Raw genomic sequence first — 24,422 nt, forward strand, 5'->3', positions numbered from 1 at the left:
GAAACATATTCAGTAATAAAGCACACAATTATGAAATATTGGGCTTTTTTGATAGGGATGCTAACTGAGCAAGCTCTGCTTAGGTTAGTGCGAGTCTACTTATCTTCTATAAATAATTAGTGTGTGGAATTGAAAATGAGATACGAACAGATTTTCTAGGTTAGGTATATATCAAGACACAATACTGTATAGATACAGGTTTTTAAAACAAGACACGATGTTGAGACTGGTTTTGAGGTTGCTCTTACTATTAAAAATTTCAAATACAGTAAGGGTTTGTTTTTTAATTCAGTTGTCTGTAAAAACAGATCACTGTGTTAGTTAATTTTTATGAACTTGTTAAGCACTAAAATTGGAAAATATGTAATAAGCTGTGTACAGAATAAGACCATGTCACAGACATTCTCACTAAAACAGATGTGAGGAAAAAAGATGAAAGAGGATTTTTATTAATTGTAGATGTTGAAGGAGAAGTGGACCATGGTCATAATCTGGACCTGACCACTCAATAATTTCTTCATTAAATCTGTAAATTTTCTGAATTATTTTGAATACAGTTAGCCATATCTTTTAGAAAGTGTCTAAGTCTTGATATAAAAACCTTCAAGTCATCCAGAACTGATGTGCCATTGAAAAATATGTACCATATTTGCAGTGCAATTACATCCTATAATCTCTATCTAGCTTTTTCTGCTAAAGCTGACTCCTTTTCTGTAAGTGTTAGTTAATAGTGATCAAACAATCTTTTTATATTTCCTGAGTGACCAGGTTGAGTCTCTTTTGTTTCTCACTGCCAAGTTTATTTTTCAATAATTTTGTAGCTGTTTCCTGATCTGGTTACAGTCTTTCAAATATTCACAAGAGTATGACATGAGCACCAGATGTGTAATTCTATTATTGGTCTTATGCTACTGCATTGAGATACAGCAAACTTTTTGATTTTTATTTCTCTGCCTGTATTTGTCCTTGTAATTTCAACATTGTATTGCATGTTCACTTCTTGATTTTTGATTTTTATTTCTCTGCCTGTATTTGTCCTTGTAATTTCAACATTGTATTGCATGTTCACTTCCACCATGATCTGTAAATCCTTTTTTGATATCATCGATTTCAGATGCAGTCCCCTGTCCTCTATGTTCACCCTGTACATTTTCAAATTATGACAGTGTATACATGATTTCAGTCATATGTGCATGCAGCTGATAACATTTATTAGTTAATCCCAAATATGTTCACTTTTCCAAGCAGTCTTTGTTAGACTTTTTGTTCAGATCATGGGAATACAGAACAAATTTGGGATGAGAAGTATCTGCAGGTCCCCTTCCTTCTCCAGCAACATTCATTGTATATAGAGCTAATTTTGCTGACACTGTGTCTTGTGGCACATCATCAAATGCCTTACAGAAATCTCAGCATATTATTTCAAAACACTTACCTTATCAAAAAGAGTCTCTGTGTAATTGAAAAAGATAGAAAGTTATTTCAACAGGACTAGTACTCAAGAAAGCGATGTTGATTGACATTAACTGAGCTCCAGCTTTTAATTTATTGCTTATTGTATATCAGGATCAGTGTCAAACTATATAGCATGTAATTTCACATAATACTCTTTAAAAATATTTGACAATATTTGATTTTTCAACTCTTCTAGAATTCCGCCAAAAAGACATCATGCAAATATTTGAAGTAAAAATGAACGTCTGCCTGTTTGAAGAATTACAATACACTAAACAGCAAAACAGCTGTATGTAGTTAGGAGGAGTCATTTGGAAATGTACTGAGTTGCCCATGTTGTTGATTTTTGCTGTTTTTAAAGATATCACCAAAGATTAACCTAATGCATTCTGTTACTGAAATAGGATCAAACTACCCAGTGGAAAAGAAATCCTTGAGTCTTTCTTCAACTTTTACTCTGGCAAAACTCTTGTCAACTTCAAAGTCAGTTCAATTAGCGTTAGTAGGCCTGAGTAACAGTAGCTCCTGTAGAATTCAGAGGGAAGGACTTGTATTTTCAGTGAGGCGAACGCAGCTCATTGGAAGTTTTACAGAATCTGTCCCTTTGTTTCAAAAATAAATAAGAATATGCAGGCCTTACCGTGTCTTTGCCTTGTGGTATAGTTGTGCAGACCTTATAACTAAGACATGTTCCACGTTAACTGTAAAAAATTTACCCACATTTCTTCTGTGTTAAATGATAGCTAAGTTTATAGTGGACTGTCAGATTTCTTTACTTAATTCAGCAACATGCAAGACATCTATCTTAACATCTGGTTTTTAATAACAGTTGACATCTGGGAGCTCTTTTTTATTCCAAGAATGGACTAGGAACAGTAGTGATACTGGCAGTGTATATTTTCAGGCTAAAATTCCTGTCCATTTCAATCATAATTAATTACCATTCATTTTATTTAGGTTTTAGATTTAATTAAGTGCCAGCAATATGTTACACCAGCTAACTTGCAAAGTTTTGAAACTGTAGAATGTAATTTTTTTACGTTTCTAAAATATTAATGGGTGAACTTTAAGGATATCTAAAATGATATTTTATTTGATTTTGAAATGCTGAGTTAAATGAAAAGCATTGTGTTGCGCATCTCTATGTTCTAGAAGCAGAGTATTGCACCAGAATTTGGCACAGTAGAACTATATATACATATGTGCATACACACCGTGTGTGCATAGATGAAGAATCATTATAAAAAAATGTTATCTTCAGTAAATGTATCCAGGGAAGAACATTTCACTCTGCTGGTTTAGTTCATGTTTTTTATTTTGTTCTTTTTAACTTCAAGGTTATAAAAAATGTAAAGAAAGACCTTCTGCTTTCAGCATATCTACAGTAAAAGAATCCCTTTTAAAAACAAATTCATGAAATTGTTATGATTTTTTATATTTACCATTAATGTTATCTATCATTAAAACTCTAAATAAATGAGTAATACTAATGGTTCAAAAATGGAAAAAAAGATAGAAACTGTCTAACAGTATTCAACAATTTGCAGGGTTTAAGGATTGCTTAAAAGATAGATTTAATTGATAGCATGTTAGAAAAGTGTACTTCACTAATGATAGATTTTTTTGATTCTTCAGCAGTTTTTATCTTTTAACCTGACAGAATGTAAGACAATTTGATTACAGTAATTACTTTGCTTACTTGTAATGTTTCATCTCTTTCTGCTGTCAATGTTGGTTTGAATTGTGTGCAATTAAAAAATAGATAATCTTTTAATATTTAATCTTATAATCTACTTCCTACACACTGTTTTAACTGGGTGGGAAAAATGATTATGTCACTGTTGTTGGGTTTTTTTGTTGCTATAGATGCAGATTCTTGTATATGTAACACAAACTTGTTCAGTTGTCTTTGCTGGCTTACATTTAAAAAAAAAAATCATGTTTTTAACAGCCAAGAAAATTGTATTTTATGTGCACCAAAGTAACTAACCTTTTCTTCTTTCATTCCAATGCTAACATCTTCTCTGTGCATCTCCTAATGTCTGGCACACAGGATGACGAGGAGGGTATATGGGCATAGCCGTTCCTATAAACCAAAGTTCCAGTTTTGTTTTGAGGGGTGAGAAACTCTCTTTTCTATCTCTCTCAAGTTGCAGTCTAATTTTTATTGTTTTATTTTAAACTGCATGGAGCTGTGTGTTTCTTGACAAGTGTGTTTGTGAACCCTGTAAAAAAATGTTTTTTCATATGTAATGAACAATGAGAAACTATGTCTAATGGTTTAATGGTCTAATGGTTTAATTTATTTTATAGCCTATTATGGCTAAAGGTGTCGGTAGGTACAAAACTTTAAAAGGAGTGTGTTTCTATCTGTTTGTATCTCTTTAAACAATTTCCTTTTTTCAGTAGATAAGAAGTTCTTTCAACTACTATTAATCTGCTATATCACCATGAAAATCCCTGTAAGAAAACTGTAGTATCTCTGCAGAACAAGTATGAAAGTTTGATAGTTAACAAAGTTTGCTACAGATAAGCATACAATTTTACTGGTATAGCATTTATAATATGCATGGAAAAAATGAGACTACCTATTAAGCTAAAACGTTTTAGTGAAATTGTAAAATAAGTAGCAGATGCTTAATAAGGGAAGTATAATCTGTCTATGCAATACATGCTTTTTGCCTGAAATAATCTGATGGACTAACATCCATGCAGTGCTTTGGTTGTGACATTTAAGAGTACAAAGTACAGCTTATTTTGTTTAAGACTCTTTCAATTATGAGTAAATATTATATTGTCACTGTATGTCAGTTATTGATCAATGCATATCCACTTTTTTGGTGCTTGCCTTTGAAGCTGTAGGTAATTTGTAGCTCATGATCACTGTGGTCTCAACATTGCTAAGACCATCAGGCCTAGTGGTTTGCTTGTAGAAAATGTTGCTCATGTCACTACGTCTTACTGGAACAATTCTATTTACTACAGTGGGACTGTTCAGAGAAGCAAAATCTACTCACATAAGTAAAGATGAATGTGTTATTAAAGCTGCCATACTTTACTCTATATTGCTTTGGCCCCTGTCACCCCAACTTGAAGACTATGATTTGTTTTGTTTCCAGTAGCGTTATAAGCCATGTTACAAGTCGGTCGTTCCATCTGACAGGAATAAAATCTCCAAAATAATTTTTGTTCTTATATACTTACTTTTTAGAATACCTGTGAGATCAATATTAGTGCTATCCATAATTAATAATTTGTATTTTGTTTAGAAAGAAAAATTAAACTATTGAAGCTTTCTATCACAGAGAAGTTTAAGATTCAACACTTGTAAAATAAAAATGGGCACTGTGATACCATTAACATTTAAAAGAAAGCAACCTTGGTTTATCAGAGTATAGCTATAAACCTTTTTGGTTTTATGCTTTCTGATTCAATTTTAAATGTCATGCTTGTATAGGTCATATGGGTAGATAACCTCTGTGTTTATGGACACACATGTTGCATGCGGTAACAGTAGGAAAGGATGTGACTCATATTCTAAATTTTTTTAGTTACACTTTCTTCTTTCCTGAAAATAAGCAGACTTAAAAAGAATCTGGAATTGTTCTTTTTCACATAAAAACGTAAAAAAGGTTTATGGGTTCTCTTAGAGTTGTGTTTTAAATAATTAGCATGTTCTGTTAACTGCAGCTGCATGATATTTTAATAGCAGTTTATGATGTTATTTAAAAGTAATGTAATTTTCAGCTGTTTGTCAGCATCATTCTTCTGGTTTGGGTGTGGAGAGCAGATCTTTGTTTATTTTCCAGGCCCATATATATTTCCAGTTTAAAAACAGACATTCCTCTCTGACTCTTTTGTTCAAATGCCAGCATAATTTATCTGGTATCATTATATACCAGACCCTTGACAAATTACTTGTTTGCTGTTTCTTTTCAAGTGGGGGAGCACTGCAAAGGTAGTATGACAAATAGCTGGTAGTAGGCATAGCCTGTCTTCCAGACTGAACTCATGAGTAGACCTGTCCTTGTAGGTAGAATAGCCATGAGTCTAGTGGAATGGCTGTCGTAAAGTGAAAATTCATGTCATAGACCTTCCCTAGAGGAAAAAATTAATTTAGGTCCCAGACCTATAAACCTTTCTCAAAATACATCTGGTAATACTAAATTTCCTCATAATCACTGTTAAGAGCTGTAAGCATGTCTTGCAAAAGAGATGCTTACAATGGACATACCTAGAAAAAATAATGGATAAATTTTTCTAATATGCACAGACTTGAGAGCTAACAGCTTGATTTGGCTGTGTGACCACAGGAGTTTGCAGTGTCCACTCATCTAGCTCAGCAGTGGGGGTTGCTCAGGTAGAACTGAGCTACGTAGCTCTTGTATTAAACCAGAGGAAAACTGGATTTAGTTCTGAGAAATGTTCTTGAAGAGTAAAAGTTATGACATAAATTACTTTTGAGGTCTTTAATCCTCCTTTCTGATGTTTGAGCAGAGCAGTAGTTAAAAATTACTTGATTGTAAGATAACTCTGTGGTACTTTCTGCCACATAGACTAAAGCCCTCGATCTGTTAAGGAAATGAAAATTTTGGATAAATGGATTATTTCCGGTTTCTACTTACAATCAATAGTAACAATCAAAAGGCTGATACGGTTGAATCTTGCAGACACCATCCTTGTAAAATACATGTTTTCCACATTTGTTTGCTTTGTAAAAAGTCTGGACATAATAATTAGTTCTGTTATTATAACTTGCTGTATGATACTCCTTTTAGAATCCACTTTATGATGCTGTAGTTATGGATTGAAAGGAATAGTGCCTGCAATTCAGTTTTGGAACATTTTAATAATTTCTATTGCTATTTAAATAAGACACAAGATTTGTCTTGGATGCATATGGCTGAAGGCTAAGTGAATTTAATAGGTCAAGTAGTTATTAACCAGGGTGAAATGAATTGTCTTGAATGTTGCATTACTATGGAAAAGTGGCATTGTTAACAAGAGTAGAGTATCCAAGTAAGTGATTACAATAAATCCATTTCTGTGCAGAGTTTTAAAGCTCTAGCCATAAACTCTTCACTACAGAGCACTTTGTCCTGTGTTTTTGACAGTGCCCGTAAGAGGAGTCTGGATGCTCTTCTTCACCAAGACAAGGTGATAAAACTCCCTGAACAATTGTTCACCACCAGGAATGATGGGTGCACAGTTCACTCCTGTTATCTTCATTGCACTGTGGCTGCAGGGTTAGGCAGGATGGCTCCACTCTTTTTGCATGATAGTAGTAGAGTGCATCACCACTCTGTCAAACTGGTGAACTTTAAGCAGCCTGTTGAAATAGATCTGGAGGCTAGATAAATGGAATGGGAACTAGATGGAGATTTCTTCTCCATGTAGGAAGGAGCCGATTTCACTTTTTAGAGTGTAAGGACTCTTAAAAGAGCCCTTCATTCATGGGATTAGGCATGTTTTTACCATTTTTCCTGTCTCACTTTCTCCTGATTTTCATAACAAGTAGTATTGCTGAGGAAGATCAAATCTCTCAGTCAGCTGAATGTATATTAAAACACAGACTTAATACAGTTAAATTGAGTGTATATCTTTTTTAGAAAAGCTTTTCTGTATTTGTTTTTTATTGCAGACTTCTATCAAAAGCTAATTGTGAACATGAGAAAGCCAAGAGACCCAAGGAGAATGAACATGAGGGATATATTTTATGTTGGAGAGGAAAACATAATTTTAGCAACAATTGAATTTTAAAAGTATTTGAACTGCAAGAATGTGGATTTCTAGAAATAAAATCTTTCACCTTACTTTTTTATAGTTTGTATATTTGCCATAATTTTTAGTTATGCAGTTTAAATTATATGAACTATGGATGCAGCAATTCCATTGCAACACACTTTTGTTTATGAACCAAAGCATATTAATGTCCTTTTAGAGTCTCAAAGACACATTTGTTTTGCTTTTAAAAAACTTGTATACAAAGTGTACAACGATTTTGAAAACTGACTATCAAGAGACTAAGGGAATCTTAATGTAATTTTTATTACAGTAGTGTAAAACAAATGATATGCTTTTGAAATGGAGTTGATTTTTCTGTAAGAGGATTTTTTTTTTCCTACAAAACAAAAAGCCCCTGAGATACAAAAATGTTTGGCTTCTGAAATTGTTTTGTTTCAAGTCTAATTTTATCCTGATCATATAGTCTTACTAACATTTTTTTAGGTATAATGCAGATAGTCTCATGCAATCAAAAGTTTTCCTGAGGCCATGAGGTAGTACTCTGCCTAAGTAAGGACAGCGCAGGCTGGGCCTCTAATTATGTTTAAAAAGTAGTAAGTTAAAAATCAGTGAAGTCCTTTTAAACTTTACCACTTCAGTGCTCACATAGTATACAAGAGTGACATGAAATGATGGTGGAAATGTAGAATGGCAGGATGAGAATGTGTTGTAAGGTTATAGAGAGCTAGTTACTCATTAAGGAACTTCAGGTGAGGTGTTCAGGGAAATCTCACTGGCCAGCAAATTTGGTAGCACATGTAGCTGCACTGGTTGGGGCTTGTTAGAAACAAGATCTCTTCCCCTCTCCTCACCCATACAAAGGAAAAAGAAAGAAAATCAGGAGGTGATGATAAGTTTTAAGAGTTAAGCCTATATAGCAGTGTGTCATGGGTAACTGGAGCCATGTGATTCTCAGAAAATGTGACTCGTGGCACAGCTGAGGTGTGCAGGTAGAACACAAGTGCTTGTTTTTTCCTTTCCAGTTCCTACCACTGAAGTGCAGCAGACACTGGAAAAACAGTTAGGACTTTGCCACAAGTTGTCCATGTGTGTCTGTAATAGAAATCAACACAAAACCTGTTTGTACAGAATTTTGTTTGTACAGTAGTACTGTACACTTTATTCTTTGTCAAACGTGAAGTAAATCAGATGTTTTAAAAGATGTTTAGGAGTGTTTGGACAAGTTTATTGTCTGTTATATCCTTAGAACAGGATTACCTTCACACCTGAAACAAAGAGGGACAGAAGCTTGTGCCTGGTAGCAAATGGTGTCTAGTGTTGTTGCAACTAGAATCATAAAGCTAGTCAGCTAAATTTGGATTTAGGAGCAGAACATAAAGTCTGTAATTTTAAAATTTTGCCTTAGTAGACACTGTGGAGGCATTCTTCAGGGGGCATCAGTGTCATTCAGTAAAAAAACCCTTCAAAGCAGAAATTGTTTACAGAGTGGGTGAAAGAAGAAAGCTTCTTAATTATTGCTCAGGCAAATATTCACTGTTCACTTCTAACTATTGGATGTTTTTTGTATGTTTTCAGGAAGGAGGAGAAGGCTGTTTTAAAACAAATGTGGTGCCTAGCTTTGTCTTTGTTAAGATGTGGTGAACAGTTTTCTTTCAAGATGTCCTTACTAATAGCAGTATAAAGCATAACGAAATTTGGTCGTGTTACTATATAAGGATATGTTTAAAGACATTAACTATTAGCTATTGTTCTGCTTTTTGTTTTCATAATTTCAAGTCAAGATTTTTGTAAATAATTTATTTTTCTTTATGTTTGGATATTCTGTTTAGCCTGTTTTGGAAAAAACATGTTAATTTTGAAATGAGTCTCAGCAGCATGCAAAGCAATGGAAAAATAAGGAGCATGACTGTGTGCAGTGTTCATTTTAATTTTCTCATAGACTGTATGAATACTAGCCCTATGCTTAATTAGCTGAATGGGTGTTGCTGCATTGACTGGAGCCCAAGGGCATTTTAGATTTGTGAATTTTTAGACATGATTGTTGTTTTACTGCAGCTTGGTTTTTACTAAACAAAAGGAGGAACCTCCCTAGGAATGTTTGGTTTGCAAAGTATGGACAGATTTGTGACTAGTCTTCATTCCTGTTAAAATATTTTTATTCATAATGGATGATGGTTATAGTTTTTATTTTAATTGGGAAATAATATATTAGTTAAAAAGTTATCTTTCTTTTTTTTCTAAAGATGTCATTACTACTGCTACTATTTTTGGGTATTAGTTGTCTACCACCGAGACAGAGGGTTTTCATTAAAAGAACATAGGAATTTATTTAGCTGTATGTATTTGGCTATTTTTTATTGATTATACACTAGAAATACATGAATCGCTTGACAAATGCAAAACTTCTTCTATGTTTCCTATGAAATGGAAGATGAGTAAAGAAGATCAGCATTGTTCTTTTGAAAAAAAAAAAGAAAAAATTCTTAACTTTCTGTTACAACACTGCAACAGCCGAATACATTAGAGCTAAGGTCAGAAGTTGAAACTCTGGGCCCACTGAAGTCAATGAGTGTCTTATTATTTATTTCAGTACTGTTGAGTTTTCACTCAGAGCAGTTTCTGTCTTTTGATTTGTTCATAGTCTTAGTAGAAAAACATCTGTGCATATACATATATGTATTCTCAAAAAGATTTGTACAAACTAGATGTCTTTTACTTTACTCCAACAGGCATTTATCTTATCTTATCCTTGGTATTTATGAGACACCAAATCACCCTCATGTCTAGCTGTAGAACTTTATTATATGAATTGAATAGTTTTTTGTCTGTCACTTGTATTTTAGGTGGGTGAGTCAGGCCATTCTGCCTGAACTTTGGCCTCAGCTTCTTCACTGCAGGTGCAGGAGGTGTGCAAACAATCAGAAAATGTAGCTGATGAACTGAACTTCAAAGCTTTTGATGTAGTCAGCCTAAAGACAACAATCACAGGGCCTACAATCATCAGTCGTGCTCTTTTATAATCTTCCATAATAAAAATAAATAACATACTAGAGCAATTTTTAACACTGTAGAAAGTGAGAAAAGGCAGTATGTATTTTCACGGCTAAACTTTGTTTCAAAATGTGATAGTTGCTGTAAACAGGAGTTAGATAATCAGTGACTTCACACCAAAAGAAGTAATCAAATAATCTAGATATAGCTTAATATCTGAAGCTAAGCTGACATATTGAAAAAAGTAGAAAAAATGTGCTTTAAAGAGATGAATTCAATGATGAATTGCATTTTGTTGGATTGCACTTCTACAAATATTCATGTGAACATATGAAATGACTATTATTTGTCTTCAAAATAGTTTCAAGCAGTTGTTTGTGAATATTAGAGTATGTGAATATGGGACTGGCAGCACAGCATTCCTCTTGGAAGGTCTTGGTTTGTTTGGAAGCAGGAGTACCACCTGACTTAAACACCTAATCAAAGGTCATATGACCTAAACTTTTGAATGTCAGATTTTACAATTGAATACTAAAATATAAAAAAACTAGCCAATTTTGAATAAACATGAGATTTATATAAATTGCTCTGGGAAGTTTATGAAAAATACAAGAGAAAATGTTCAGTAGAGTACAGAAAATAATACCTAATAAAAGTTATCTAGTATCTATTTTTAATATAAATAAACATACTTATTCTGTTAGTTATACTGCTATAATGATGGGGTTGTTTGAAAAAAAAAAAAAAGAAGGAAAACCTCCCTGTGCTGACCTACTTAACATCACTGAAATGCCAGTTGTCATTGCACACGTCTCTTGATTTCCTCAAGGAAAAGCTTTGATAGGTGATGACTGCTATCATAGATATCCAGTCCTACCAGCCACAAGGCCTGGAGCCAGTTTTGAGGCACATCCCTGTCTCTTACGCTTCATGTTATTCTGGCAGTGGTTTCTAATGCAGATTTTCAGATCACACACGTGCAATTTTTGAAGCACTTCATCTGGGTGTGGTGGCTAGAGCTCCCTCAGAAGGGAGTGAGGTGTACATACAAAGAAACAAATTTAAAAAAGGGCATTTGGGTGTTTCAGCAGATGTATATTGCTTGCATAGCCATTCCCTTTTTCTGCCAAAGAAAAGGAGTTTGGCAGGATGGGATTGTCTTGAGTTTGAGCCTTGAATCAGTGGCTGAAATGTGGTAATTTACAAATAATTCTACAACAAAGAGTACAATACAGAAATCTAGGAAAAATATTCATTCATGTGATTTAATTAAGTTCAGTATCAAACATCTTGGGAATGTTGCTTTGACAACATTAAGCTATTTGTATACTTGTGCTCTAGTAGCAAATATTAATGTAACAGATTAGAAATAGTTAAGAATACTTGTTAATATTCCTCATTTAGCTATACTGTCCCACTCTAATTAGGCATCCATTTTGGCATCAATATTCTCATTTGTTCAAAAAAACCTATTGTGCTAATTGCCCATTTCAAAAGATCACTAGGCAAAGAGCAACTTTAGTTGTTGTGACGGAATATCCCTGCATATCACAAATGGCGGAGCCTTGCTGCTTCATTTTGCTTCAGTGTTGATCTTTGCTTTATGGACAGTTCACCAGTGAAAATGTTTACGGGTCTGTTTTCCAGAAAAGCAGTGACGATTTCACTGGTTCCCTCCTGGAGCCTTTCAGATCATCTGGCTAGCCAGAACATGAGCTCTTCTTCAGCCTGGCTCTGACTTCTACCAAAGTGAGCCAAGCTAGCTAAACAGTTCATGTACTAGTTTTATTTTGAACCAGATCTTTTTTACTAAAATGAGCAAGCTACTCACTTGAACAGTGTTACTGGAAGATTTGAAGTAATAGTCTTAGAAGAGAGAGGGACAAGTAGCTGGAATCTCTTTCAAGAGCATATCTGGATGTGGATGACGATTTCTGTCCACAGCCTTAGGCCATGGGCAGAGCACTCTACAAACAGCTGTGCCAATTGATGATGTTATTACCACCCACCCTTATGTGCTTATTATTATTTTTCTGCTAGAGGTTGCTACCCTCCCAGATCTATCAACAGAAAAAATCAATCCCATATCAACTTCAAGCAAACTGAGTCGGGTTAGCTTAAATAGTGATGAATACCCATTCATCAGTCAAGCCTGTTTATCGTTGCCTACTGTGGATTAAAGAGCACTCTGACATTTCTGACTTTCTGTTGGAAACTGTGCGGTAACATCTAGCTGATGGTTAGTGAAGAGCAGCTAGTGGCAGTAACATCTTCAAGTGGAAAAGCTTGGTCTGGAAGAGAATTATGTCTGTAAGTTAAAAACAAAAAGACCCTTACTGAAATCACTTTATCTTCAAAGGCTCTCGCGCCAATTAGGTAATCAGGTTATTAAAATAATTTAAATTAAACCAGTGCAGTTTTCTCATTTGACTAATCAGAATCAGAACCTCTTTGTTCATTCTGCAGATAGACATATTTTTACCAGATGCAAGCATGGAGATGAGTAATAAATGATATTTTCCATTTTATATAGGAGCTATAATTTTAGATAGTAAATCTGTGTTAAATTCTAGGAAAACCAGTTCTTCAAACTGTTTTTTGGTTGGGGTTTTTTTGACAGCTCTTGCAATAAGTCTTTGCTGGGCCAATTATATCAATAATGTGATTAATTTTGTCACACATGGCTCTAGGACCTTGAAATGCATTAGGTGATAAATCTCAAATAAAGCTGAGAGCTTTGCTCTTTGTAGCAGATCTTAAAGTCTGTCTACGAGCATTTAGGAATGACTACTGTTCCCTAATGTGGCTGAGGCCTAAATCTTTATTTGTTGGAGCCATCAAAGCAGCACAGTATAGTCACATTCTTTGTGTAGTGTTTTACATCTGTTGACCTGGCTTCTGCATGTAAGCTTTTCATGAGGATTCATTTTAGTTCTAAGAATATGGATAGGGTCAAATGTAAACGCTGAGGTAAGATTTAATGATTTAGGAATTCTGTTAGCTAGGATGATTTTGATTATGGCAGTTAGAGCCTTTAGGTCTGATTTACATGGGTTCTATACCCCTATAGGAATTTATACCTGTGTAAGTAATAACAGATCCTAACATTTTGATTGAATTAAGTTGTGTTCAAGCCTTTTGGGTAGAAAGTGCTCTGAGATTGCCTTTACATTTTTTAATGTAATTGAGTATTATATACTACCTGCATTAATTGTGGAGGGAAAAAAAAGGATAAAGGTGAAATGCTTTACTCGTTTGCAAAATGTTTTTATAATAGTTCCTGATCCAATGTTGGACTTGCCTTCAATTTCATGCTACTGAAAGAATTTTTTACCAAGTGTCTAAATTTTCTTCCCTGCCTTACCCTATGCTGTAGTTATGATTTAAATCTGTGGCTAGATTTAATGAAAACTCCTTATCCACCCTATTTAATTATCCTCACTTATACTCTGTCTGAGGCTGACAGAATGGTTGAGAAATTTTACATAGATCCTGCAGCACTCATTTGTAAAATATTTATGAATTGTAGGTTATCCTTTTAAAAACTTATAAAACTTCTTGAAATCTGTTTGCTGGTTGTCTTCCAGATTTCTTTACCAAACCAGATACAGCTTTTACTCCATCTTTTACACAACTGTGGTCATTCATCTTCTAGGAGATTTTTTTCTTCATTTGTAAATTTGCTTAATTTCTAAAGTCAGCAGCAGAAATTTTAATAAGAAACTGTCTTATTGTTAACTGTTTTATAATTGAAATGAACTATTTTACAATTGCAGTGTTGCAAATCAATCTACATTGAGGCTTGTAATGTATTTCCAGTGTGTAACTAATAGATGGAAAAATATTTAGAACTTGAATTGCTATTCATTTTAGGAAAAATGATAAATACTCAAAAAATACATGCTAGTAGTAGTAGCTTTAGGATTGAATCTGTCAACCAAAAAAAGCTTGCAAGAGAGAGAATGGCTTATTCTCAGAGAGATAATGCTTTTTTTACTTATTTAATAAATTCTCTAATTTTTAATTAGAATAAGTGAAGACTACTTGTTTAAATATTGCAGTGTCTTAGAGTACCTTGTCTTTTGGTTTCTAGGAAAGACAGGTCTTACTATGAAAACTACTAAAGTTGTATGGGAATCCTCCACAGATACAGTCTTATTGCATGAAGAAAGTTTGGGAAAGTTTTATCTGGAAATGGTCCTTCAATGTAAGAATCGGAAGAAAAGTATCCTTTCTCTCCCTCTTGAAAGCAGTGTAGCTTCTAAGAATGTATTTTAAGACAAGCTGAGTGAGAGCCCTGCCTTAGTTACAGAAAAAAAGATATTCTACAGAGAAAAAAAGTGAGCTCTCTAGCTATATTTAACTGCTGTTAGCACCAGGACAAAATGAATACTGTCAACTGTACTTTTACCAATGTACTCTGTTTTTCCTTGAGGATTGATAGGTTTAAATGTACTGATCGTCTCCTTGACTCTGTCTGTCAAACTTTGATCTGATGTTGAAGTGTTCAAAAGCTGCATGTGTTGCAGTATTTCAGCAAACTTGATCTTACAGGTTTAACTTAAATATTGTTTCCATTTTGAAGTCTGTCATATGGGTGTACCACAAAGACTGTTTGGTTTTAGCCCTGATGTCTTGGGTGGTGGTATGCAGCAAGTAACAGAATACTTGGAATAAAGAAAAATCCTGAAATGAATCCCTCCAGCTATGGGCCAGTTGAGAGCTAGAGAGACAGGATGTAAAGTAAAACCAGTATGTCTCCCTTTGATCAAAGGATAGATTCCGCACCACCACCCAGCAGGTGATTAACACCTAAGTACATTCTCCCCTAAATGGGCTGATTGGACAAAGCTAAGTAGTTGCTCAGCACCCATAAAGCAAACTTTAGTTAATAAACTGATGTTAGAAATATTTCAAATGTTGTCTTTGTGCATTCAGATCCACAAAATTACATGATATGATGTGTGTAAGTTGCTACTAAATTGTCTTAGAATATGAAATTCTCTAAAGGAAGAATTACTAAGTACCTTCTGAAACTGCTTTTTTATTTTCAGAAAACAAGCTCTTTCCACCAGTAAATTGATACGTATTTTCCAGTTGTGTATGCTTTCTGTATTTGGAGAAATTCATTAATAGTCAACTGCACTGTAAATTTTGAGTAGGGTGAAACAATAGTGTAGGGTGTGGTGATGCATGGTTTTATACATAAAAGCCATTCAGAAGCAGACTTCACCAGCTAGAAGATCTGTAGGCCAGAGACTGGTTTTACTTCAAAAATAATGATAGTGGGCATTTCACTTTGCTTCTAGAAGTATAATACTGGGCTTAGAAATCTTTATTTTCTCATGGTTTATTCTAATTTTATTTATTACATGCCAAATACGTGTTTGTTGAAGAGGAAGGATGTAGCACCTGAAGCCAAGCCACCACTGTCCTGAAGAATTTACAGTGCAGTAACACACTAATGTCAGTAAACTCTGTTGTTGTCCCACTGACTGCCTTGAGGACAAAATTTCACACCAGGACTTTTAAAATGGAGAGTGTGTCAGCTATGCTGTTCTCATTTTCATGATTATGAATTGCTTTCCAGTACAAATCAGAATATAATGACCCCAGTCTAAATATAAAAGACCTCTGCTGTATTTCACTACTAGTATGATAGAAAAATCTCATCAGTGAGTGCCTTTTTAATAAGTAGCCTCACTTGGGATGTCCGATAGAACATAATCTTAAAAAAAATGTTATTCAAAATTCATTGTAGCACAAATATTTTTATATGAAAGATAATCAAGCCATCTCTCTCACCAAGCAGAATCTGCCACATATCATTGTACAGGATGATGTATTTCAGAAAACGGAAAGCAGTAAGCTAATTACTAAGGAAACTATTTTTTTCATCATTTTCTCATGTGAGATCACGTGTAGGTACACATATGACACATACAGGTTTTGCTAGGATCCTGCTAACAATAATTAACTAAAGTATTTATCCTGTTACCCAAGAACTCTACGTTCTTCTTAAGATCATGATTGAATTTCTGAAACAGACAAAGATGCGTTGCCAGATTCTAAAAGAACATGAAATAGATAAATCTTAACCAAAAGAGATGCAAACATTCCAGAAATAAAGTGTGGATGTGGTGTTCTAGAAAATAAAGCCCCCAAATCTATAAAAGCTGTACTGGATATTGTCTTTGTTATAAGACTGTACCGTGGTTGCTACGAATTGCGTGCTTTGGTATTGATATTGTAATGCAATTTTAGCAAGCTTCTGTGTAAGAAAAATATTGTTTATCAACCAGTCACTTTTCCTTAGATGAAAAAGCAGTAGTTGGAATATAAAACCCCCAAATCTGCAGGAGAGGTGTTTGACAAATTAATGTAATATAATAAGATGGAATAACGCTGTTTTAAAATCTTATTTACTTATTGTTTTTCTATATTATTCCCACAAATGGTGGGTAGAGTGTGCAGAGTTTGCAAGAACCTAATATTCTCTTGGCAAATGTTTCAAAGATTAATGATCAGATAGTTCCAACACTGGTGTTTTTAAATGATGACAGATGAATAAAGGCTTTGTAGCAAGAAGAAAACGGATGCTGAGATGCGGAACGATTTATTCTGTGTATTTTGAGGCTTTTTTAATAATAGAAAAGCTGCTTGCTTCTTCAGTGACGAGTTTTGTGTTTTATGTTTTTAGCTAAAGACACTGTCTTTTGTGACATACTGCTCAAAGCCCTGTCATGATATAGCTTAACAAAGCATCACCGAGTATCCTGATGTGCAATCCTGACTGCCAATCACTTGGTACCTAAGCAGATAGGCACTATCCCAAATGTCCTCGGGGTGAATTCTTGTTTGCATTTCCTTTACAAAAAGCCTGCGGTTGTTATTACACCTGCTGGTGTTCAGTGTCACTGACCTCTCACCTAATGTACAATCAGGTGCTCTTTTTTAACAGGCAATCTGGCATTCAGCCCACTTAAATTAGGTTCATTTGTCATGTACTCCTATCTGCCAGCAAGCAAACTGGGGAAAAAGAGGTCAAAGTAGGGATTTTTCAAATGTAAATGTTTCCTGGAAGCTGCTGTTGAAACTTAGACATGTCATTCAAAATGCATGTTACTGCCTGCCTTCTTTCTTAGAAAACTAATTGTCTTTTACAAGTACTTGCTTTTCCGAAAGTCTTCGCAACAGTTTTGCATGAAGTTGTTGCATGCATATTTTTATTGCCAAATATTGTTGCAAGACATAAATAAATCACTGGGCTATATTAAAAGCGTATTTTGCCCAGATGCTGCTTTGAAATACTGGATTAAAATGGAAAAAATTAGTTTTAGACCACTTACAGGAAGTGGGATCATGCAAAAGGCTAGTTTCATTTCCAAGTATCTTGTTGCAATCAGTGCTTTTGTATATGGGATGTGTACAAATTTATATTACAATATGATATTAAGTCTATATTTTAAAATTATTTCATTTTGTCCCCCTTTATGTTTTTGGGGTTTTTTTTTTTGGCTAATTTGATCACAAGGGCCAATGTAGGAGTAACATGGTCAGATGTAGATTCTGGTAGTAGATGACGTTACTTCTTTTAAAACTTAGTGGTAATTAACTTCCTGAAGAATTTTGTGGATTCTGTCAAATTACTAAATATTTCAATGTCTGTGACAACACTACAATTTGTATAAGGCAGTGATCCTTGAATCAAGATTATCACAGCAGATACAGCTATCCCCAGTAACAGAGATGGAGCGTGATGAGGTGGCAGGAAATACGCTTTCTTCCTTGTAGAATAATAATTTATTTTTAGGTTTGCCATTCTTATAAAGGAACTGAAACTTCATCAAATAACTATACAATTGTGCTTGGATCAAAAGTTAACAATATTGGCTAAATAATGTGTTGTCTTTTGCTTCTGCTTTTTCTTTTCCACTCTCAGTAATGAGGAGGGAAGGTGGTTTCAGGTTGGTGATACGTCAGTGAGAAGGAAGGGATTGGTTATGAAGTTGGGAGTTGGCTTTCTGAGACTGCAGATTGATAAAAAGAGATTTCTTCAAACCTGGGATTGTTGTATGTGATTGAGAGACAGACAGACTTGCTGGCCAGTATGAATATTTTCAGGCAGGTGGAAGGAGGAAGGAGCTGAAGAACCTGGCTAGTTTTAGCACCAGGATGGGGTGTAGTTTGTTTTGGTAAAATTGAACGTCTGAGATGATGGAGTGAAAAGGTAAATGACCAAACAGGTTATTTGGGTTATGTCCAATGAAAGTGGTAGTAAATTGAATGCTGAGTTAGCTTTAGGGATAGAAGTAGGATATGGGGAAAACAACAAAGGACCGAGAGATATAAAAATAGTCATTATTTCTTTACTCTCTTCAAGTTATTCTTTGATAGATCTTCACCACTTTTTTTGAGGTTCCTTTTGTTTCCATTTTCTCTTGTTTCCCTTTTCTTATGTCTCTACACCTTAATCTTTGGATAACCTCACCTGCAAACACAATTTATTTACTACGTCTTTGCTGATAGTTCATTATCTGCATTCCTACCCCAGCTACAACTAATTTTCTTCACATTAAAATCATAGCTATTGCAACCCTCAGGTATCTAGTTATTAGTTTGAGGAAATACATCTAAAATAGATAATCTACTTTTGCTTCTGTTTACTTGCTTTCATGATCATTATATCACAATCTGACTTTTCTAATATTATTTATTAATTGATTTGTTTAGATTTCCCAAATAGCCAAACTACCATGATCTGTAGTTTACTTCTGCAGGCACATCAAATGAGCAGCACACAGCTGAAACCTCAAAGCAGGAAAGTGGAGAGAGGTGAGGTCTAGAACACAAAGGAAGACTAGGTTTTCTTTTTACTTTTGTTGTGCCTGTGATGTGCCAGAGCAGCTTCTGTTTTGATGACGTTTACTTTAGGCTATGAATATGAAAGGCCCTTTAGGAAATTGGCTTCCAGAATAGAATACAATTGTTTTATTCATTGCTAAAGGTAATAACTAACACATATAAACTGCCTGCTACTCTAGATGAGTCACTACACGATAGTTTTAATACCAAATAAACTGGCTGGGATTTAGTATGGGTGGAGATGTAGTATACACATCATCTTGCCAGCCCACAGAAGAATCTTCTGATGGCGTCTTTCCAGTGAGTTAGACAATGTATATTAGTTATGTTACTATAACAAAACATAACCAAAACTATTTCGTAGAAAGAAATAGTCATAACTGGCACAGTGAGTTAAATTATCTTCAATCATCTACAGACCAGAGTACGGAAAAACAGAATGGTGTGGGTATAGCAGATGTCAAGTGGACAGATGAAAGAAATCCCACTCCTAGTGTAACAGGGATCTTACCTAGGTATTCAAAAGATTAATTCAACAGTCAAAGTCTTTAAACACCATCTTTCAAGACTTAAAATTCTTCTACAATGGATTTATGTCTCTGCCGGGTGAATTCTATTAAGGAAGACATAATTCATGTCCTCAGTAGCTGAAGAACAGGTCAAATTTTAAGGAAAAAAAACCCAACAAACTATTAAACCAATCATATCATAAGTGCTAGTATTTGTTTCAGATGCCTTTATTTGCTTTTGTGAGCTAGCAACAGTGTATGAGCCCTGAGAAAACTTTTCTTCTTTCTTCATATCTTTTTGTCAGTTCTTGAAAAAGCCCTACTCCCTCAGAAAAGTCTAAAACATTGTTCTTTTGTCCTCCAAAGCTAATGGAAACTACACTGGAAGAGATATTTTATCTGATTTTTCTTCTTGTCAGATATCTAGATTAAACAAGGCAGATAAGCAGGCCACATTTAGGTCTTCAATGTTTTGGGTTTTTTTGATTATCCATTAGTGGATGGAGAATTGTGGCTTATAAAATGAATTAGAAATATGTATGTACAATGCAGTTAGATATAGGATATAAAATATAATAAAATATATAATGAGGTTAAAGATTCCTTAGAAACTGCTGTTCTGAGATGGTGAACAAGTAATGACTTCATATTACATATCGTATTAAATATTAAATCATATATATCATATTACATTTCAATTTTGAATTGGGGAAACCACTTTTTTTTTTATTCTACAGTTCTTAGTATTTTCCAAATCTCTCTGATTAAGAAGACAATCAAAATAATTAAAGTAGAAAATTATGCACGGTAAGTCACTTTTAAGGAAGTTTTCACTTTTATTACTTAATAAATTGTTAGATTTAAAAAAAAAAGTTTTCAAGGTTAATAATACCATGTCTTCTGTTTTCCAGTTGGTGAAACGTAGAACAGAGTCTTAAAGAATTGGAAAAGTCTTCCCAGAATTTCACAAATTCTAAATAGTTTTCAGGAGCTGAGGAGGAATCAGGAAATGTGTAGAAAGTTGTATGGAAGGTAAAGTTAGTTACTGTTTCCCTCAGTATGGATGGATCATCATCAATGTTATGTTTTTGATTTAAAAGATCCAGGGGCTTGTCTGTCAGTCATTGTCTTTGCTGGTCTGTCCAGTCTACAAAGACAATTAAAGGCTGGTAGTTGGCAGAATCTTAACTCCACTCCAAATACAGCTTATTCATAGGAATTCATCTTACTGTTCTCCCTCCAAACAAACAGATGCCTCATAATTTCTGTTTGTCTACTTAGCTGTAAAATATGAAGAGATTTTAAAAAGAATCTGTTAATAAAGAGCGCACAGTATAAATTTACTCCTATGAAAATCAGGAATGACTCAAGACTTTGGGTGTGTGGCTGAGTAAGAATTCTAGGTCCTTATTGCCAATTTCCAAGGCAACTGCTGAAGTCAATCTTAAACACTTGTTCTCACTTTAGCAATTTCTGGCAGAGACAATGTTGTATTGTATAGGACAGCTTGTATGAAATCCAAAACAGGACAAAAATTTGGAAACAATGGGAGAATTTGGCATTTGTTAATCTGTAGGGTGTGCACATAGTTTAAATAACTTTACAATGTGACATTTATGTGTGTTAGAGTCAATAATCAAAAGCTTTGCAGATTTAGGAGAAAGAATTCCATTTTAAAACAAAATTAACATGTCATAAAAAAATCTTAACATAAAACTGGAATGCAGTATGATATAGCACACCAAGGCTTACATTTCCAAATCCTTTTATGTACCCATTTCTGAACACAAAGCCCAGTATGTACATGCAAACTGAAAAAATGAATCAAATGTAAGTCAAGCATCAACAGATTTTTGCACTTGGGTTTGAGTATATCGATTTCCCCAAATTACTGTGACTGAGTGCATTTACGTTTATTATAATTTTGTTTTACAAAATGTCATTGACATCAATGAGGTACCAAGAAATAATATATTCTTTAGGTTGCTGCATTTTTGTCATTTGAAAACTAGTAAATTTCCCTTTTCTTCTGATTTTCTTAGAATTGTACACTATTTACATTACTGTGGTGTAAGAGGTGTATCATGGTAAAGAATATGACCAAAATGCCAGTACGCCATCAAAGAATTCCCAATGCTAAAAAAAATGTGCGAGGGTTTGATTCACCAGATTTAAGCTTTCTTTATGTCAGGGCAGAAATCAGGTCTACCAGATTCCAGATCAGGTCTGTAGTGTTTTCCCCAGGGCTTACCACTTAGTAAAAAGAAGGCCTGTTGCGCAGAAGCCTTAAATGTATAAACTCAGCTATTTTGGTTTTGTGGTTAGGACAGTGCTGTTTTTTGAGTTTCCAGGTAGGAATCTGGTAGGTTATCTAGCACTCAATAAATTACTGTATGGCCATTGAGCTAAAAAAAAAATCAAGATGCTTACAGTGTCATGATTGGAAATTAGTCAACTAGTCAATCTGCTTATTTAAAACAATATTATAAAAATGACGAGATGGCTTCTGGCATCATTTCCTGGTTCTATAAGGGCATATTTTGATTTGCTATTCCTATTTACAATGACTTCAAAGAAAACTCATTAATTGCCTTGCCATACATGCTACATTTTGTTGGTTTATTTTTACGTTTGCAAGCACACTGCAAACCTGAAAAAGTAAATATATTGTGCTGATTAGATCAATTTGTTCCTAATTGGTTTAGCTTCTGAATGCTTGGGAGTTTGACATGCATTGAAACATAAATATGTCAGTGTTTGGGGTTGAAAGTATAAATGACATGACTCTCTGCTTAGTGAATAAGATACAATTTTTAATGTACTATTTTGTTATCCTGACATATTCAAGGAAGTTGAATTCTAAATTCCTTTGGCCGGTTGGCTTGACTTTCTTGCCAGGGTCAGGGGATTGAGTAGTTGTGCCAAAGTTTTTTATTCATCCCTATTTACACGGAGTGACTGGAAGCTTTCAGAGTCAATCATTCCAATCACTCATACCTGAACGGAACCCACATGAATGTAAATCCATCTGGCATTTACCCATCCCATTTAATTTGCATATTTAGCTATATGATTTGTATCTTTTTTTTGTAGGCATAGTCAAATAGTGTTTATTATTTTGTGAGTCTAGCTTGAAGAGTAGCATCCTCTATGAGTCAGTGAAAGAAGGAAGAGGGTATAAAGGACATGCTCAGGAATAATGCCTCAGTTTGCTGTTCATCTACAGTTTGAGCACAACATGTGCGTGCAGGCGTGTGTATTAGTGAATGTCTCTTTAACTAGCTGTGTGGTATGAGGGTCAACGTGATGAGGTAGAGCATGCCAGTTTTCCTTCCCAAAGGATCTAGTTGTTCATATTGGCAGGAAGTTTTACTTACCAAAGTGGTTAGCAACTGGCAAAGTGAGCACATCCAGGTCTGAGGTATTCCTTACACACATTTCTTCATGGGAATTTCTTATGTTAACAAAGGTACAGTATGCAGTGTACTTAATATTCTGTTTTATTTATCAAGGCAAAGAAACAACTGTATGAGTAAGGTCAATATACAGTAAAAGTTATTTTAGGTTGAAGGTCAATATGTTGGTCCTTGTGGTTTGTTGTTTGAATCTCTGGAGATTTTACATATTAGCAGCTATTTCCTGGAAGCAATAGGAATGATGTGAAATCCTAGAAGGATTTTCACTTTTAATTTTCCCTATCTTCTTTCCTTTTAGAGGAGAATGGTACTCATCCTCCTAAAATTAGTTCATTTCTTAGTTGTAAAGTTTATATAACTTTTGCAGACTTTAATATTTTGCGTGTATTAAAGAAAACATGTGAATATGTTTTAAAGGCTACACAGAGCTCATTCATATAAAACCTGAATAAAATTAGATCAATTGAAGTGTTCTGTTTACAAAACTTTTACTCTCTTCTCATCTGCACCAAATATAAAGCTATAGAAAGTCCTTGTTTAAGCTAGCAAGTCCAGGGAATTCTCTCCTTCCTCTCATGGATGTGGTGTCTCTGCACTGTCCTACTGTTGAGGTGGTTGCTTTTCACAACTGCATTTGATTTAGAACATTATTTTTATTGAAACTACTAGGTTTTAAAACTTTTGCCTAGAGGAACATGTTTCTCCAAATAATTCGCTGAACGATAAAATTAATTTCTACTCTTCTAAAAACCAAACCAAAACACAAACTTGTTGTAATCTTAGCCCAAACAAACAAACAAAAAAACCCTGCACCAAATAGCAGTTTAAAGGTAGCAGAAATAGTTAGTTTATTGAAAAAATAACTTTTTGTAATATTGTTGTCAACATTAAGACACACTGCACTTTGTCTGAAACTTTTTTGATAGGACAGTGATGTATTTAGTAATTTGTGATCTTTGCGACAGCCTGGCTGTTGAAAGACCATCTCTCTGGTTATCTGGAGGAGATCAAGGTGCATCACCTGTAGAACAAGGCCTTGTTCTGGCTCACAGCTGTCCTTCTGGAAAGGGACCACAAGACTTTGAAAGAATATTACTGCTAAATCCATCCTTTCACCTCAGTTACAAGTTTTTCTGTATGTGAAGTTTAACTGCAGATGAGTTATTTCCACAATAAGGCTCCTGTGTTAGCAGTTTTTAAGGCTTGCTACGCGTTCTGCTATCACTGCTGTTCTCAGTAGGATGACAGCAGCTGTTCTTTGATTGAAACATGAAGAAAGATGTGTTGAAGTCAGATAAGCATCACTACTAAAGCAGCTTTACCTCCCAATTTGCTGGTCTTTGTAATATGGCTAGTAATAAGGGATGCTGAAATTGAGCTATGTACTTGATTTAAATAATAATCTTACAAGATATGTGTAAATCTAAGGAAATTTTTCTTC

The 24,422-nt window shown here is 34.5% G+C and overlaps 1 protein-coding gene across 10 annotated transcripts in view; it reads left to right on the forward strand.

The window, feature by feature from the left end:
- The window catches only part of ERC2 (ELKS/RAB6-interacting/CAST family member 2), a 556,068-nt gene that overhangs the window by 432,907 nt on the left and 98,739 nt on the right, over positions 1–24,422 (forward strand). For all 10 annotated transcript variants that reach the window (XR_011329694.1, XR_011329696.1, XR_011329695.1 and 7 more), the window contains one exon: positions 3,509–3,574. Coding sequence is in view for 7 of the 10 variants with exons in the window: in XM_069812287.1 (XP_069668388.1) it covers positions 3,509–3,535 (27 nt within the window). In the remaining 3 variants the exon portion in view is untranslated. The remainder of the gene's footprint in view (positions 1–3,508; positions 3,575–24,422) is intronic.

Source organism: Haliaeetus albicilla, chromosome 24 (assembly GCF_947461875.1).
Source record: "Haliaeetus albicilla chromosome 24, bHalAlb1.1, whole genome shotgun sequence".
Classification (NCBI taxonomy): domain Eukaryota; kingdom Metazoa; phylum Chordata; class Aves; order Accipitriformes; family Accipitridae; genus Haliaeetus; species Haliaeetus albicilla.